Source organism: Ahaetulla prasina, chromosome 1 (assembly GCF_028640845.1).
Source record: "Ahaetulla prasina isolate Xishuangbanna chromosome 1, ASM2864084v1, whole genome shotgun sequence".
Taxonomy (NCBI): Eukaryota; Metazoa; Chordata; class Lepidosauria; order Squamata; family Colubridae; genus Ahaetulla; species Ahaetulla prasina.
In genome coordinates, this window is record NC_080539.1 from 90980592 (window position 1) to 90993433 (window position 12842).

Below are 12842 nucleotides of genomic sequence, written 5' to 3' on the forward strand. Positions count from 1 at the left end.
ATATATATGTCTAATACTAATATCCACTCTTGCCAGATCAAGAGGGTTTAACTCTTCTGGTGGACTAGCAGAAGTGATGGAAGCAGAAGCGATAAATAGGACTAGATAAATAAGACAATAGTTGTTGCTGATTAGGGAACATATACAAATACCTAAATGCTTGTTCTTCTCCAAAAATAATCCAATATATTTGATTTTGATTGGTTGCTACCCAGAATAGAAAAAAAATGCCATTCTGTTATTCTATATGTGGATTTTCATTTGTTACATACACACATACATACAGATATATGCACAATGAAATGTTGGTATCTTAATAAATGAAGGGTTTGCATTTCTGTTTCTCCCAACAGAAGCTGCTAAGTACAGCAGTTTTTATGTTTTCTGCAAAAGCTTCTGCCAAGCTGTGAAACCTGGAAAACTCCGGGTTCGTTGCAAAACGTGCAAACAAGGGACACTGACTTTGGCACGGGTAGGTTTAACTTTCTATCTTGTTTGTTGGTTAGTGTAAGTTATTGAAATTTGAAATGATTAATACAGCCTATGGAGAAGGTGGCCCCTCATATCTGAAAAGGGAATTGCATGTATTCATAACTGGTAGAAAATGAACATGTTGAACAACATAAAATGGCATGTTGTCTAGTTTGATTACATAAATTGGCTGACATATCAGTTTATGTTATTTGATATATTCATTTTCTACCAGTATATTTTATTGATTTATTCATGGATGAATATGATATTAGAACTTTGTCCATTGTAAACAAGCATGCTTTATAATAAGTCTTTGTAGCATTACCCTAGAGAAATATTCCTAGTTACATTATTATTCATGCTTAGCCACATGACAAAGATCTTTTCAAATTCAAACACTATCTCCTGTTTCTTTAATACCTTCATTAAACCCTGATGATTATTCACTTTCTGCTGAGGTTTTCAAGGTTTGGCAATTTTTATCGAACTGTTTTCACACGATGATAGTGACGTAGTTGTGTTGCAAATTAGTCTGAGCATCCTTTATTTTAAAACAGTATCTTTGGGGAACAGCAGACTATGCATTTTTGAAAAATATATTCAATATGCTTCCAAGTACATAGAGCATATGTGTGACTCACAAGCCAGTTGGGTGTAGTGGTTAAAGTGCCTGGATAGAAACCAGGTGGCTGTGAGTTCTAGTTATGCTTTAGGCGTGAAAAACCGGCTGAGTGACTTTGGGCCAGTCACTTTCTCTCAGTCCAACTCACAGGCTGGTTGTTGTGGGAGGGAAATAGAAGGAAGGAATATCGGTATGTTTGCTGCCTTGAGTTGTATATAGAAAAAAGGTAGGATAAAAATATCCCTCTCAAAAGTAAGCCGAACTTGTATCTGGCAATGTCCTTGGTGACTTCAGTAGATATAGGTTTCTGTATCATACAAGTTTAGAGTATGAACGGAAATTGCAATTTCAGCACAACTGAAGTGCTTCTACCACTCTATACAGTTACAGATAGCAAAATCAGTAGACTTTCATGTTAACACTGCTTCACAAATGAAGCCCTTCTGCGTCCTCCAAGCTAAGTTACCCTGAGATTCTTTGTAGTTTTAAAGGGATAATAGCCTTCTCAAAAGCTTAAACCCCACCCCGGCTTCAGAGAGGATTTAGATTATCCCATCTCTTGATTCCAATTCCATTAATCTTCCTTCTTTGAAGTAACCACATTTTAACTCTTCTCTAACCTTATCAATGGTTAACGAAAAAGCAAGCCAGTTTCATAAACTAAAGTTTTCCGTAACTCTGTAAGATAGTTCATTATAGCTTTCTCCATTTATATTTCTAGCACAGTGCTTTATTAGGACTAATGCTTCATTAGGACTCATGTTGGCTATTGGCCCTTTGAATTAATTGACTAGAAGCCATCGAAACTCACAAATCAAAAAAAACAACCCCAACATATTTCAGTTCTGTGCGTGGAAGTGGAGCTGTAAGATGCAGTTCACATTGATTTTCTGTTTCTTTCATACTTTTCATTGACTGTTTCAACTTTTGTGTATGTTACAGTAATTAGATATTTCCACAACATCTAATACATCAATGGATTTATTGCAAATTCTTCTATTGGCCTGGTTCTTGTGCTCAGCAATTTTGCAATCAGAATGTAGACTTGATTTGTTTTGAAATTGGCATTTGTTTCCTTTTTTATATATATTGACAGCAGAGCCAACCATCCCTCCTGAGAAAGTATACTCTAAGTTAATACTTCCCTAAACTGATACCCTCTGGTTGTGTTGGGCTACTGAAGGAACTGTATTGAGAGACTAAACGAAAATGAGGTTTAAATAAGAAAGGCTTCCTTATTTCTGCTTCAGAATTCCAACCTGAATTAGCTGACTTATGCTGGTCACTCCTTCAATTGTGCTTTACTGCACCTTGCTAGGTGATAGTTCCAAGCTGAATTTAAGAGCTGCGGTGATGCAATGGTTAGAATGCAGTATTGCAGCCTAACTCTGCTGACTGCCAGCAGTTCGATCTTGACTGGCTCAAGGTTGACTTAGCCTTCTATCCTTCCTAGGTCAGTAAAATAAGGACTAAGATTGTTGGGGACAACATAAAGCACTATGAAGCTGTATATAAGTCTAAGTGCTATTGCTATATTTGGTTCGTCATGAAAAGTAAAGCAGGATCATACCTGATTAGAATAAGGATGGGAGGCCATCAGGAAATCTTAGGGATGTAGATTAAATTGGAAAATTAAAAAAAATGCCTCATAGACAACCTCTTTTAAATTTTCCTAGGAAAGTTATGTGGCACATGCATGAAGTCACTAGATGCTCAACTGCCCTTGGAGCACATTTGTTTTATCTTTCCAAAACAAATCCCCAGCCAGAGATGATGTGTTTTGATTTATTTCATGCTAAAAATCTAGCGCTAATCATCTCACAGCTAGAGATTGCTCCCAAAACTACTGAAGAATAAACAAAATATTCTTGTATTTCCTCCCCTATCTTTTATTTAACCTATATCAACAGAACATAGCATAAGAGTCTGTTTCCAATAACTGGACTAAATCCAATTTCAGATAATATCTCTGAAGACATAAATATATTTTTGCTCTTCCCGGAATTACTGGGTACTTCTTTCTCTTGTCCTGTTTGGCATCTTTCAAAAATTTCCTCTGAGCACATCTGAAAGAGGATTTTCATTATAATTCCAGGCCCATATTTCTTTTCTTTCTTCCTATCCATTTATTTTACCACCCAGCAAAAGTCCATTTTATGTCATTAACTTGGATGACAGGGTACTTTACATAACGTTTGATTTATAGTTCTCATTCTCCTGCCCCAGTGAAGATTCTCTATGAAGTTTTAAAAAAAAAGTCAATTCAGAAAGGAAAAAAAAAGTGAAACCCCAATTCTTCCATTTCCTTTTATAATATTTGGCTGTTCTGTCCTTGGTAACCTTGCTTACGAGATCTTTGCTTCCTTGTTATATCAGAGAAGCAACAAAACACAGATAAGTTGATACAGCTGAAAAACTAGTGTTTTGCACTACACTATATGTTTCTTGCAGAAAGTAACTTTCAAAATGTTTGCTTACACTTCATCTGTAGCAGAGCAAAGTATAAGGCGGTTTTTGTTTTAGCAAAACCCTTAAATTGACATTAAAAACAAATTAGCATTAACTTTCTTACGGAAGTTAATTCTTTGAATTGGTGAACTAGAAATAGATAAATAGGTCTGTAAGGGGCGTGCATAAGAGCACCAATGCGCCTACCGTTCCTGTCCTAATGTTCCCTTTGATTGTATCCAATTTCATATAGTTATTACATAGTTATGATTATATATATGCTTATATATCATATAGTTATTTCATGCTTATACTTATATATACTGATGTGACAAATAAAATAAATAAAATAAATAAACTTAATTGAACAAATTTTGTGAAAGCCCCTTCTCCCTGGCAAAAAGACTGGCATTGGAAATATTCATTATATAACCTTATATTCAGTGGTGGGTTTCAAATTTTTTTACTACTGGTTCTATGGGCGTGACTTAGTGGGCATGGCATGGCATGGTGGGTATGGCTTGCTGGGCGTGGCAGGGGAAGGTTATTACTCCCCATTTCCTCCCAATCAGCTGGGACTTGGGAGGAAGAGAATAGATGTGGGCGGGCCCAGACAGATTTTTTACTACCGGTTCTCCGAACTATTCAAAATTTCTGCTACTGGTTTTCCAGAACTGGTCAGAACCTGCTGAAACCCATCTCTGCTTATATTAATCCTTCAACTCATGTTAATTTGTAATATTATTTTTTTAGGTTATATTAGGAGTAAATTCAACATTTACAGAGTCCTTTTCTCCTCCTTTAATGAGGAAAAAAAATGCCCATTATATTTAAGGCTGCATTTTATGAGTAGTTCACAACCTACTTATGTTAGATATATTGGATATGTTAAATGAATTGGATATAATTATCAGGAAATAATATTAGCAACATATTGACATGGACAGGATGCTGGGAAAGCTGAATGCGACCACATGTTTATTGGACCCGTGTCCCTCCTGGTTGGTGCTGGCCACACAGGAGTTACACGAGGCTGGCTCCAGGGAATTATCAACGCCTCTTTGTTGGAGGATGTCGTTCCTACTGCCCTGAAAGAGGCGGTGGTGAGGCCCCTCCTCAAAAAGCCCTCCCTGGACCCAGCTGTTTTGGAGAACTACCGTCCTGTCTCCAACTTTCACTTTGTGACGAAGGTTGTTGAGAGTGTGGTGGCACGACAGTTACCCCAGTACCTGGATGAAACTGTCTATCTAGACCCGTTCCAGTCTGGCTTCCGGCCTGGGTACAGCACGGAGACAGCTTTGGTTGCGTTGGTTGATGATCTCTGGAGGGCTCGGGACAGGGGTTATTCCTCTGCCCTGGTCCTTTTGGATCTCTCAGCGGCTTTTGATACCATTGACCATGGTATCCTGCTGTGACAGTTGGGGAGTTTAGGAGTGGGGGGCACCATTTTTCGGTGGTTCTCCTCTTATCTCTCTGGCCGATCGCAGATGGTGTTGGCAGGGGGGCAGAGATCGACCGCAAGGCACCTCATGTGTGCCACAGGGTTTGGTTCTCTTGCCTCTCCTGTTCAACATCTATATGAAGTCGCTGGGTGAGATCATCTGTGGTTTTGGGGTGAGGTACCAGCTGTACGCTGATGATACTCAGCTGTACATTTCCACCCCTAACCACCCCAACGAAGCTGTTGAAGTGTTGTTCCGGTGTCTAGAGGCCGTGCGGGTCTGGATGGGGAAGAACAGGCTTAGGCTCAACCACTCCAAGACTGAGTGGCTGTGGATGCCAGCATCCCGGTACAGTCAGCTGCAGCCGCTGCTGACTGTTGGGGGCGAGTCATTGGACCCAATGGAGAGGGTCCGCAATTTAGGCGTTCTCCTGGATGGATGGTTGTCCTTTGAAGAACATCTGACGACCGTCTCCAGGAGAGCTTTTTATCAGGTACGCCTGATCCGCCAGTTGCACCCCTTTCTAGACCGGGATTCCTTATGCATGATCACTCATGCCCTCATCACTTCTCGCCTGGACTACTGCAACGCTCTCTACATGGGGCTCCCCTTGAAGAGCACCCGGAGGCTCCAGCTGGTCCAGAATGCGGCTGCGCAGGTGATAGAGGGAACTACTTGTGGCTCTCCTGTGCAAGCTGCACTGGCTGCCTGTGGTCTTCCGGGTGCAATTCAAGGTGTTGGTTACCACCTTTAAAGCGCTCCATGGCTCAGGACTGGGTTATTTATGGGACCGCCTGCTGCCACCGTTTGCCTCCCATCGACCTGTGTGCTCCCATAGGGAAGGCCTGCTCAGGGTGCCGTCAGCCAAACAATGTCGGCTGGTGACCCCCAGGGGGAGAGCCTTCTCTGTGGGGGCATCTACCCTCTGGAATGAGCTTCCCCCAGAACTTCGACAGCTCCCTGACCTCCGGACCTTTTGCCGCGAGCTGAAGACGTACTTATTCTTCCGTGCAGGATTGGCATAAAACTACCTTATAAAGGATGGAAGGCTGAGTCAACCTTGGGCCTGGTGAGACTAGAACCTGCAGTAATTGCAGGCTGCTGCTGTTAATAACAGACTGCATTAGCAGCCTGAGCCACAGAGGCCTTCGGGAGAAGGGCGGTATAGAAATTAAATTATTCTGTTCTATTCTATTCTATTCTATTCTATTCTATTCTATTCTATTCTATTCTGGGGTTTTTTCAGGCGAACCTAATTATCTTAATAAATATTGCTGGCTTACATCTTGCCAAACATGCAACATCTTTTCAAATATGTAAAGTAGTTATAAGAAGTAGGCTTCATTTTGTATTCCCAAAGTTGTTGGAAAATTTGTAACACTGCAATATTAAATATATTACTGTAAAATATAATTTAATTATAATCCTCACCATCATGCCTTCTTCAAAATTCAAAACTGGTCTGATATCATTTGTCCTGGTTTTGCATTTTTAAATATTGCCTATCCCAATTTGGGATAGGCAATAATGATGTAAAGCCAGCCTTCTCAATATATTTATGCTGATGTGCATATTCTTGCTCTAGTATACATATTAGTATAAGTATGTGGTTGGTTTTTTTTTTAATTTTCTGAATATACATAATAAATGTGCATAGTGAAGAAAACCCAGACATGAAATCTTGATAGCACATAAGTAAAAAAAAAAATGAATAATATTCACAGCCATTTTCACTGAGTTCAATGGCATATACTCTCTAGTCGTGTGAGCAACCTGAAACTGTAGCATTAATGGGGCCATGACTCTCCTTTCTGTGGTTCCTGGAGCCTTTTCCAATCACAGTTGCCAAAAAATAGTGTCATGTTTTCATTCTACGCTGAGTCAAGAAACATATGAAAAAGTAAAATAGGTTTAAGGATGGTTAAAAACCAACAGCTAAATCAGAAGTGAATCAGAAATTCTTAACCCCACCCACATGTTTAATTTGACCAGCTCACTTTGCAATATTGACCAGCGCACGTTGTTCTTTTTCATCCTAGAAAACGTTGCATTTTATGCACTATGGCTTAAAAAAAATGTCTGTAACTGGGTTTTTTTTTAAGTCTGGCACAGACAACTCCATTGCTAAGCAACACAGCCATAAAGTAAAATATCACACAACTATGCTCAACTTACGGCATCAGTTCTAACTGTGGTCATTGGGTGAATAAGCAGGGTCACATGACTGCAATTTGTGAGTTCCTGCCGGTTTCCCAAATGGCTCTCCTTGTCAGAATCCAGCCATGAAAGTTTCAAATGACAATCGTGTAATTGCAGAATGCTGCGACAAGTCACAAGTGTGAGGACCAGCTGTAAATCTCCCTTTCCAGCCCTCTCAAAGTTGAATAGTTGCTGAACAAACTATTGCGAGGAAGCGAGGACTTCCTGTATTGTGGCTGGTACTCTCAATGGAAATAAACCATATTTTAAAGTTGTAATTAAGTCTAAAAATTTTATTTGAGCCACTTTTTGAAAGGGGCTAAATGATTACTTAAGTGTTTCATCAATGTGGGGTGTTGTCTGCCCACTCCAAATGTTTCCTACTCACCACAGTGCTGATGGGCTGCTTATAACAAGACATACGTAAAATCCTACAAACACAAAAATGTCACAAAGATGCTTTGCCTGTCATTCTCATTAAAGTGTGAAAAGCATCCGTTGGAATAGATTAACATGTTCTTTGGCATGACTGTTGTGCTTGTTTGAGTGTATTTGACGACTCCTTTCACATTAGATGTGGCAGCCAAAGGATTTTAAAATAATAATAACTACTTGTTATCATGGTAGAAGTAATGGACAAGATAGAATACTGAGTCAAGTTAAAACAGACCAATGAGTTAGTGAAGACACTGGATTCTGGAGCATGCCATTTCTGCAACATCTAACTCATTTTTTAAATTCGTGTCTTATAAAGAGGCTTTGATACGCACTTTTCCAGATGGTTATAATCTCAAATGGCAGAATAGGACAGAAGCATCTTATTGTGTCATTTTAGAATTCAATAAACCTTTTTTTTGGTCCAACAGGACAGTTTCAGTATTATTATATTGTTTGATAGCTGGTGACAATTTGATCCTTTGAGGGTGAGTTACTGCTGCAGGAAGAAAGCTAGAAAGACTTGAGGAGGCATTCCTTATAGACCTTGCTTCTCTTTTTCTGAGGTGAGACTTTAAAAATGTTGAAGAAGTGTAACAGTTCCAAGCTCTTGCAAAACTAAAACAGAGAAACTCAGTTTTAATTGCTCATCCCTCCAACCTTCCATCTAAGATGTAGCGGGCTAAACAGACCCAATGCGTCAATTCAGCAAAGAGCCAGAGTTCCAGCAAGCTCTCCAAATAAGGTGTTCTTTAAGTTGTTTCTGAGGTCAAATCTTTCCTATCTTCACCTTCTCTATTCTCATGCTTCCTCCAGACTATATCTTCACTGCTTGAACATACAGACTTATACCCTAGGGTCATGATAGATAACAGCAATATAATTAGCAAAGAAAGTTAGGAAAAGGATATGATCTCACTGTGTAAGATTCCAATTGGCCATATATGTGTGAGAAACCTGCTGAAAATTACTATAAGCATCACTGTGATTATCATTTTGATGGTATCTGAAATTATGCTATTAATAGTGTGATAGCAGTATAATTGCTATGCAATGTTATCTTTGGCATTCAAGATATTTTCTGGCATTGTGGAAGGCCAAGAAGCATATTCAGCAATATTTAATGAGCATTTCGGTTGTTTTTAAAGTCACCTTGAGACAATGTCTGGTATGGAGGGACTGTTTTAAAAACCAACTAAACACATTTGTTTTTGTTCTCAGAAGGAAGATTTTCACTTTGTTAAAATGTCTGTAAAATATACATTAGAGCTTGTTTTCCTAATTCTATTTTTGGGGAGTTAAAGAAGGCTCTGTGGAAAATTCATAACTTAATAATAAAACAATGAGACAATCAAAATTACTAGCCATAAAAGAGTTGCAGAAAATAGACAACAATGGATATATTCACTGATTGCAACTATTGCAACTATTTCCAGAAAAGAAAGTTTCAAACATCTAAATATATTCAGAAGAATTGAGTTTTGTACACACACACACACACACACACACACACACACACACACAGTGAGAGTGAGTACAGGAGCTAAAGGAGACCAAGAAAACCTATAATTTGTAATGTGATAAATATAAGTTTAGAAAAAAAAAGAAAGCAAATGTCTACCGATCTCTTAACAAGGACCTTTAATTCCTTAACTCTTAATCTCATCAAAAGATTCACAAGCTACTTGTTCATATTAAGAGTCCAAAGTTACCATGTCCTATCCTAGCCATGTTGCATTTCTTTTTTGTATATCCTTTTTTCAATTCCCATCTGTGTTTTCTCTCCCTCTCTCCTTCTTAGAATCAAAGACAATCCATTATGGAATCTCAGTGCAGCATCTGGAACGTCTTTGGGAGTTAACTATTAAATAGATATTTTGTTCATTCTTTCTAATTATAACAAAAGTGCTTGGTCACACATCTCTAACTTACAAGGTCACTGCTTATTTACATATGATATAAAAGTATGTATGTTGCATTCCTATTATGTGGGTATGTCATCCATTCAACAACGCCAATGAACTTTCCCTTGAGACAAGAGGAAAATACATCAGAATAAGAAAAGCTGTACAATAAGACAACCACAATTTTTCAATGAGACAATCAATGCTGCTGCCTGCACACATTTGGTAGTATGGGCGAGTTTCTAGACTAGTAGGTTTCCTGTTCTCCTTTCTTCTTTTTCCCTGCATCCACTGCTTTTCAAATGTCATTGGGCATAGACATCATAACAAACAATTCAAAGTTGATAATCGCAAACTGTTTAAAATAAAAAAAAATTGAGGCTTGGTTGTAAATGCACCTATCTCGGAAATCTTGAGGCAGAAGTACCAACCGCATCAGACTGAGACGTTCACCAGGGAAAGCTAGAAGGAGGCAGAAAAGTTTGGTGCTCTCAACCCAGCTGTGATTCCCACATTCGGTCTTCCTGTTCAGGAATTCCAAACCTGAACTTGGAGGTACATACTCACTACTATTGGCCTGTCATTTAAAAAAAAAATGTCTGAAGCTATATGTATCTTCAGGCAATGTATCTTCAGGTATTTTCAGATGTAAGGAGCAGAAGGAATAACCCTGAGGATCAGGAGGAACAGCTGTTACCAGGACAATGGTTAGATAAAAGAAATCTACTTTGGGCCAGAACTGTAATATGAGAAAACATCTCATACAAAACCCTCAAATCTCATGAAGATAAGTTTCAGAGGAATACAAGGAACATTCAGGCATACAAGATTCTGTTACTATAACCTAGTTTCCTAATCTTTCAATTGTCTTGTTTTCCTTCCTTCCTTCTCCATTAAGATTTTAACCCAGTGATTTCGCGTATACTCCATCAGTACTGATCTTGCAGGAAAGTCTTCCCTTGAAATGCAGTCCAACATCATCTAACTGCAGAAGGACATGAAGATGGATTCAACCTTCACTCAGAAAACCTATTCCATCCACAGACTGAGCTTGGTCAAGTTGTGTACTTGGTTTGAAAAGGACAACCATTTCCTTTGATTTAAAATTCTCTGCTGAACACAACATGTTCCACCATACTGAATGATTCTTCTTTGCTGTTTTAAGGAGACACTACTTAGGTTGATCAGTTGGCCTGTTTTTTTGAGAAAGACTATGGCTGCTGTGGATTCTGGTTTCCCTTGCAATCCAAACAGGGAAACAAACTAGCTGGGGAGATACTCCACCTTAACCCAAAACCAACTTTAAAAATTATCCAAAGGCAAAATTGAAAGCATTTTAATTGAAAGAGGTTACCCATGAGATGGGGGAAAATGTTTTCCTAGGCTCTATACTCTTTGGCTCTTATTTAAAAAGAAAGCAGGAGCTCCTTCACTTTATAGATTCCTAGATCTTGTCTTGGTATTGAACTTTTCAGATTTATGCAGCTTGGAGTGTGCTTAGAAAGAAAGAGATGGGAGAAGTTACTTCCTGCAGTCTCCTTTGAAACTACTGGTTTTGACTGGTTTCGCAAGTTTTTTCCATTCCTATAGGGCTACTTTTTTTGAAGGAGACTAAAATTAGAGATAAAAGCTTGTGAGCTGCAATAAATCAGATAGTGGGAACGTTATAACAGGGAGAACTAAGGAAGAGACTCCAGCAAAGCTAGCTTCAAGGGATCCTATCAATTTCTGCTAACATCAGACATTTCTGCTTCCTTCCAGTTCCCCTAGAGCAAGCCCCACCAAATTTGTTTGGAGAAGAGCTATCAGCTTCAACAAGCATGCTCTAAATCTTATCCTCCAGCTTATCCAGAGGCTATCAAGCGGGAAGAAAAAAAAAATCCTGCTCGCTTTCCCTGCTCCTTTCCCCTTCTTGCCAATTAATTATATTATAACCAAGAGGCGCTGCCCAAATTCTCTTGACAACGTTTGTCAGACTCCAATCATTTCCTTCCATATTTCAATATGGAATGAACAAAATTGGTATGCTTGGGCTGGGAGTTGGGTTTGCTTAGTTGGGACAGTGACGTCCTTACACCAATCAGTTGATTGATTTTAAAAAGGGCTCTTGTCAGGGTTCCAAGTAACATATCCACAGCAAGCAAGACTCCGAGGCAGATAGATTCCTCAAAGAATAGCTTTATTGGATATGCCATATAAAATAGCTTTATTGGATATGCCATTTCACAGGCTGATGAAAACCAACTCTAAACATTCCCGCGGTTTTTACCTAATGAAAAGTAAAAGTTTTTCACTTTCTGAAAATAATCAGTCATATAGTCCAATCAGGATACAGTCCAGTTGCTAGGTGACCTCAGTCCCCTCCTTCCAAGCACCTGCTGAAATGTCCTTGGTTCCTAGGGGAAAGGATTTTGTTTTGGCTACAAACCTCAGCTATCTCAACTCCCCACCCCCTCCTTATCCCTTAGCTCCAGTTGTGGCAGCCTCAAAATGGTCTCAGTCAGGTAAACTTCAGGGTTGACAGCTCTAGCCATACAAAAAAGGAGAGAAAAGATCTATAAAGATTGTGATGGCAAAGCTGGGGTTCTGCCTGCACCCCAGAAGCAAAAAAACAATGAAGAACAGGTACAGAATTTGTTGACTAGGGAAAAGGTGATTCCATAACAAATCTCGCAGTCCAGATCAAGCCAGCAGATCACCAGCCTGTGGAGGCTCTTTCTCTGAATATGCTCTGTATATAGTGAAATAGCAAGGGAAAAATTAGTCAGAATACCTTAGGCTGCCTTCAGTTGGGGACTCCATTGTGTTGGAGCTCTGAGTCCAATTCTGGAATTATTTGTTCTCTTTTCTTAGAGGTCCTGTTTCGTTTCTTGCCATGATTTTGCTTCCACCTCTAAAGCAGCTCATTTGCTCCATAAACCACATCTTGCCTAATCAGCTGATTTCTGAGTAATGCCAATAATTCATAGCACAATTCTGGATAGATCTACGTCATTCTTATAACCAGAATGTCAGTTTCAGGCTATCATATATAGCTGATGTTTTATGAATTCCAGCTTTTCCACATTCCATTTCCTTTAGGATTTTCAGATACCTCAAAGCCTCCTTACGAATCAGTTGGATTATACCAAAGCTGCCTACAAGTATATTGAGGACTATCACTATTAAGTATGTGATCATTTCTGGCTTTCTATCAGAGTTTTTTTTTTCTCCTCTGCATGCAACCATCTTGGAAAATGGATTTCGAGTTTATTCGCTATTTCTTGTGATAACACAGATGAATCCTGTGCTTTTTTATGTCCAGTTTCCAGCCTTTCT

At 39.1% G+C, this 12842-nt stretch overlaps 1 protein-coding gene across 1 annotated transcript in view; it reads left to right on the forward strand.

The window, feature by feature from the left end:
- The window catches only part of PRKN (parkin RBR E3 ubiquitin protein ligase), an 821278-nt gene that overhangs the window by 303982 nt on the left and 504454 nt on the right, over positions 1 to 12842 (forward strand). The window contains exon 6 of the mRNA XM_058168152.1: positions 354 to 472. Coding sequence (XP_058024135.1) covers positions 354 to 472 — 119 coding nt within the window. The remainder of the gene's footprint in view (positions 1 to 353; positions 473 to 12842) is intronic.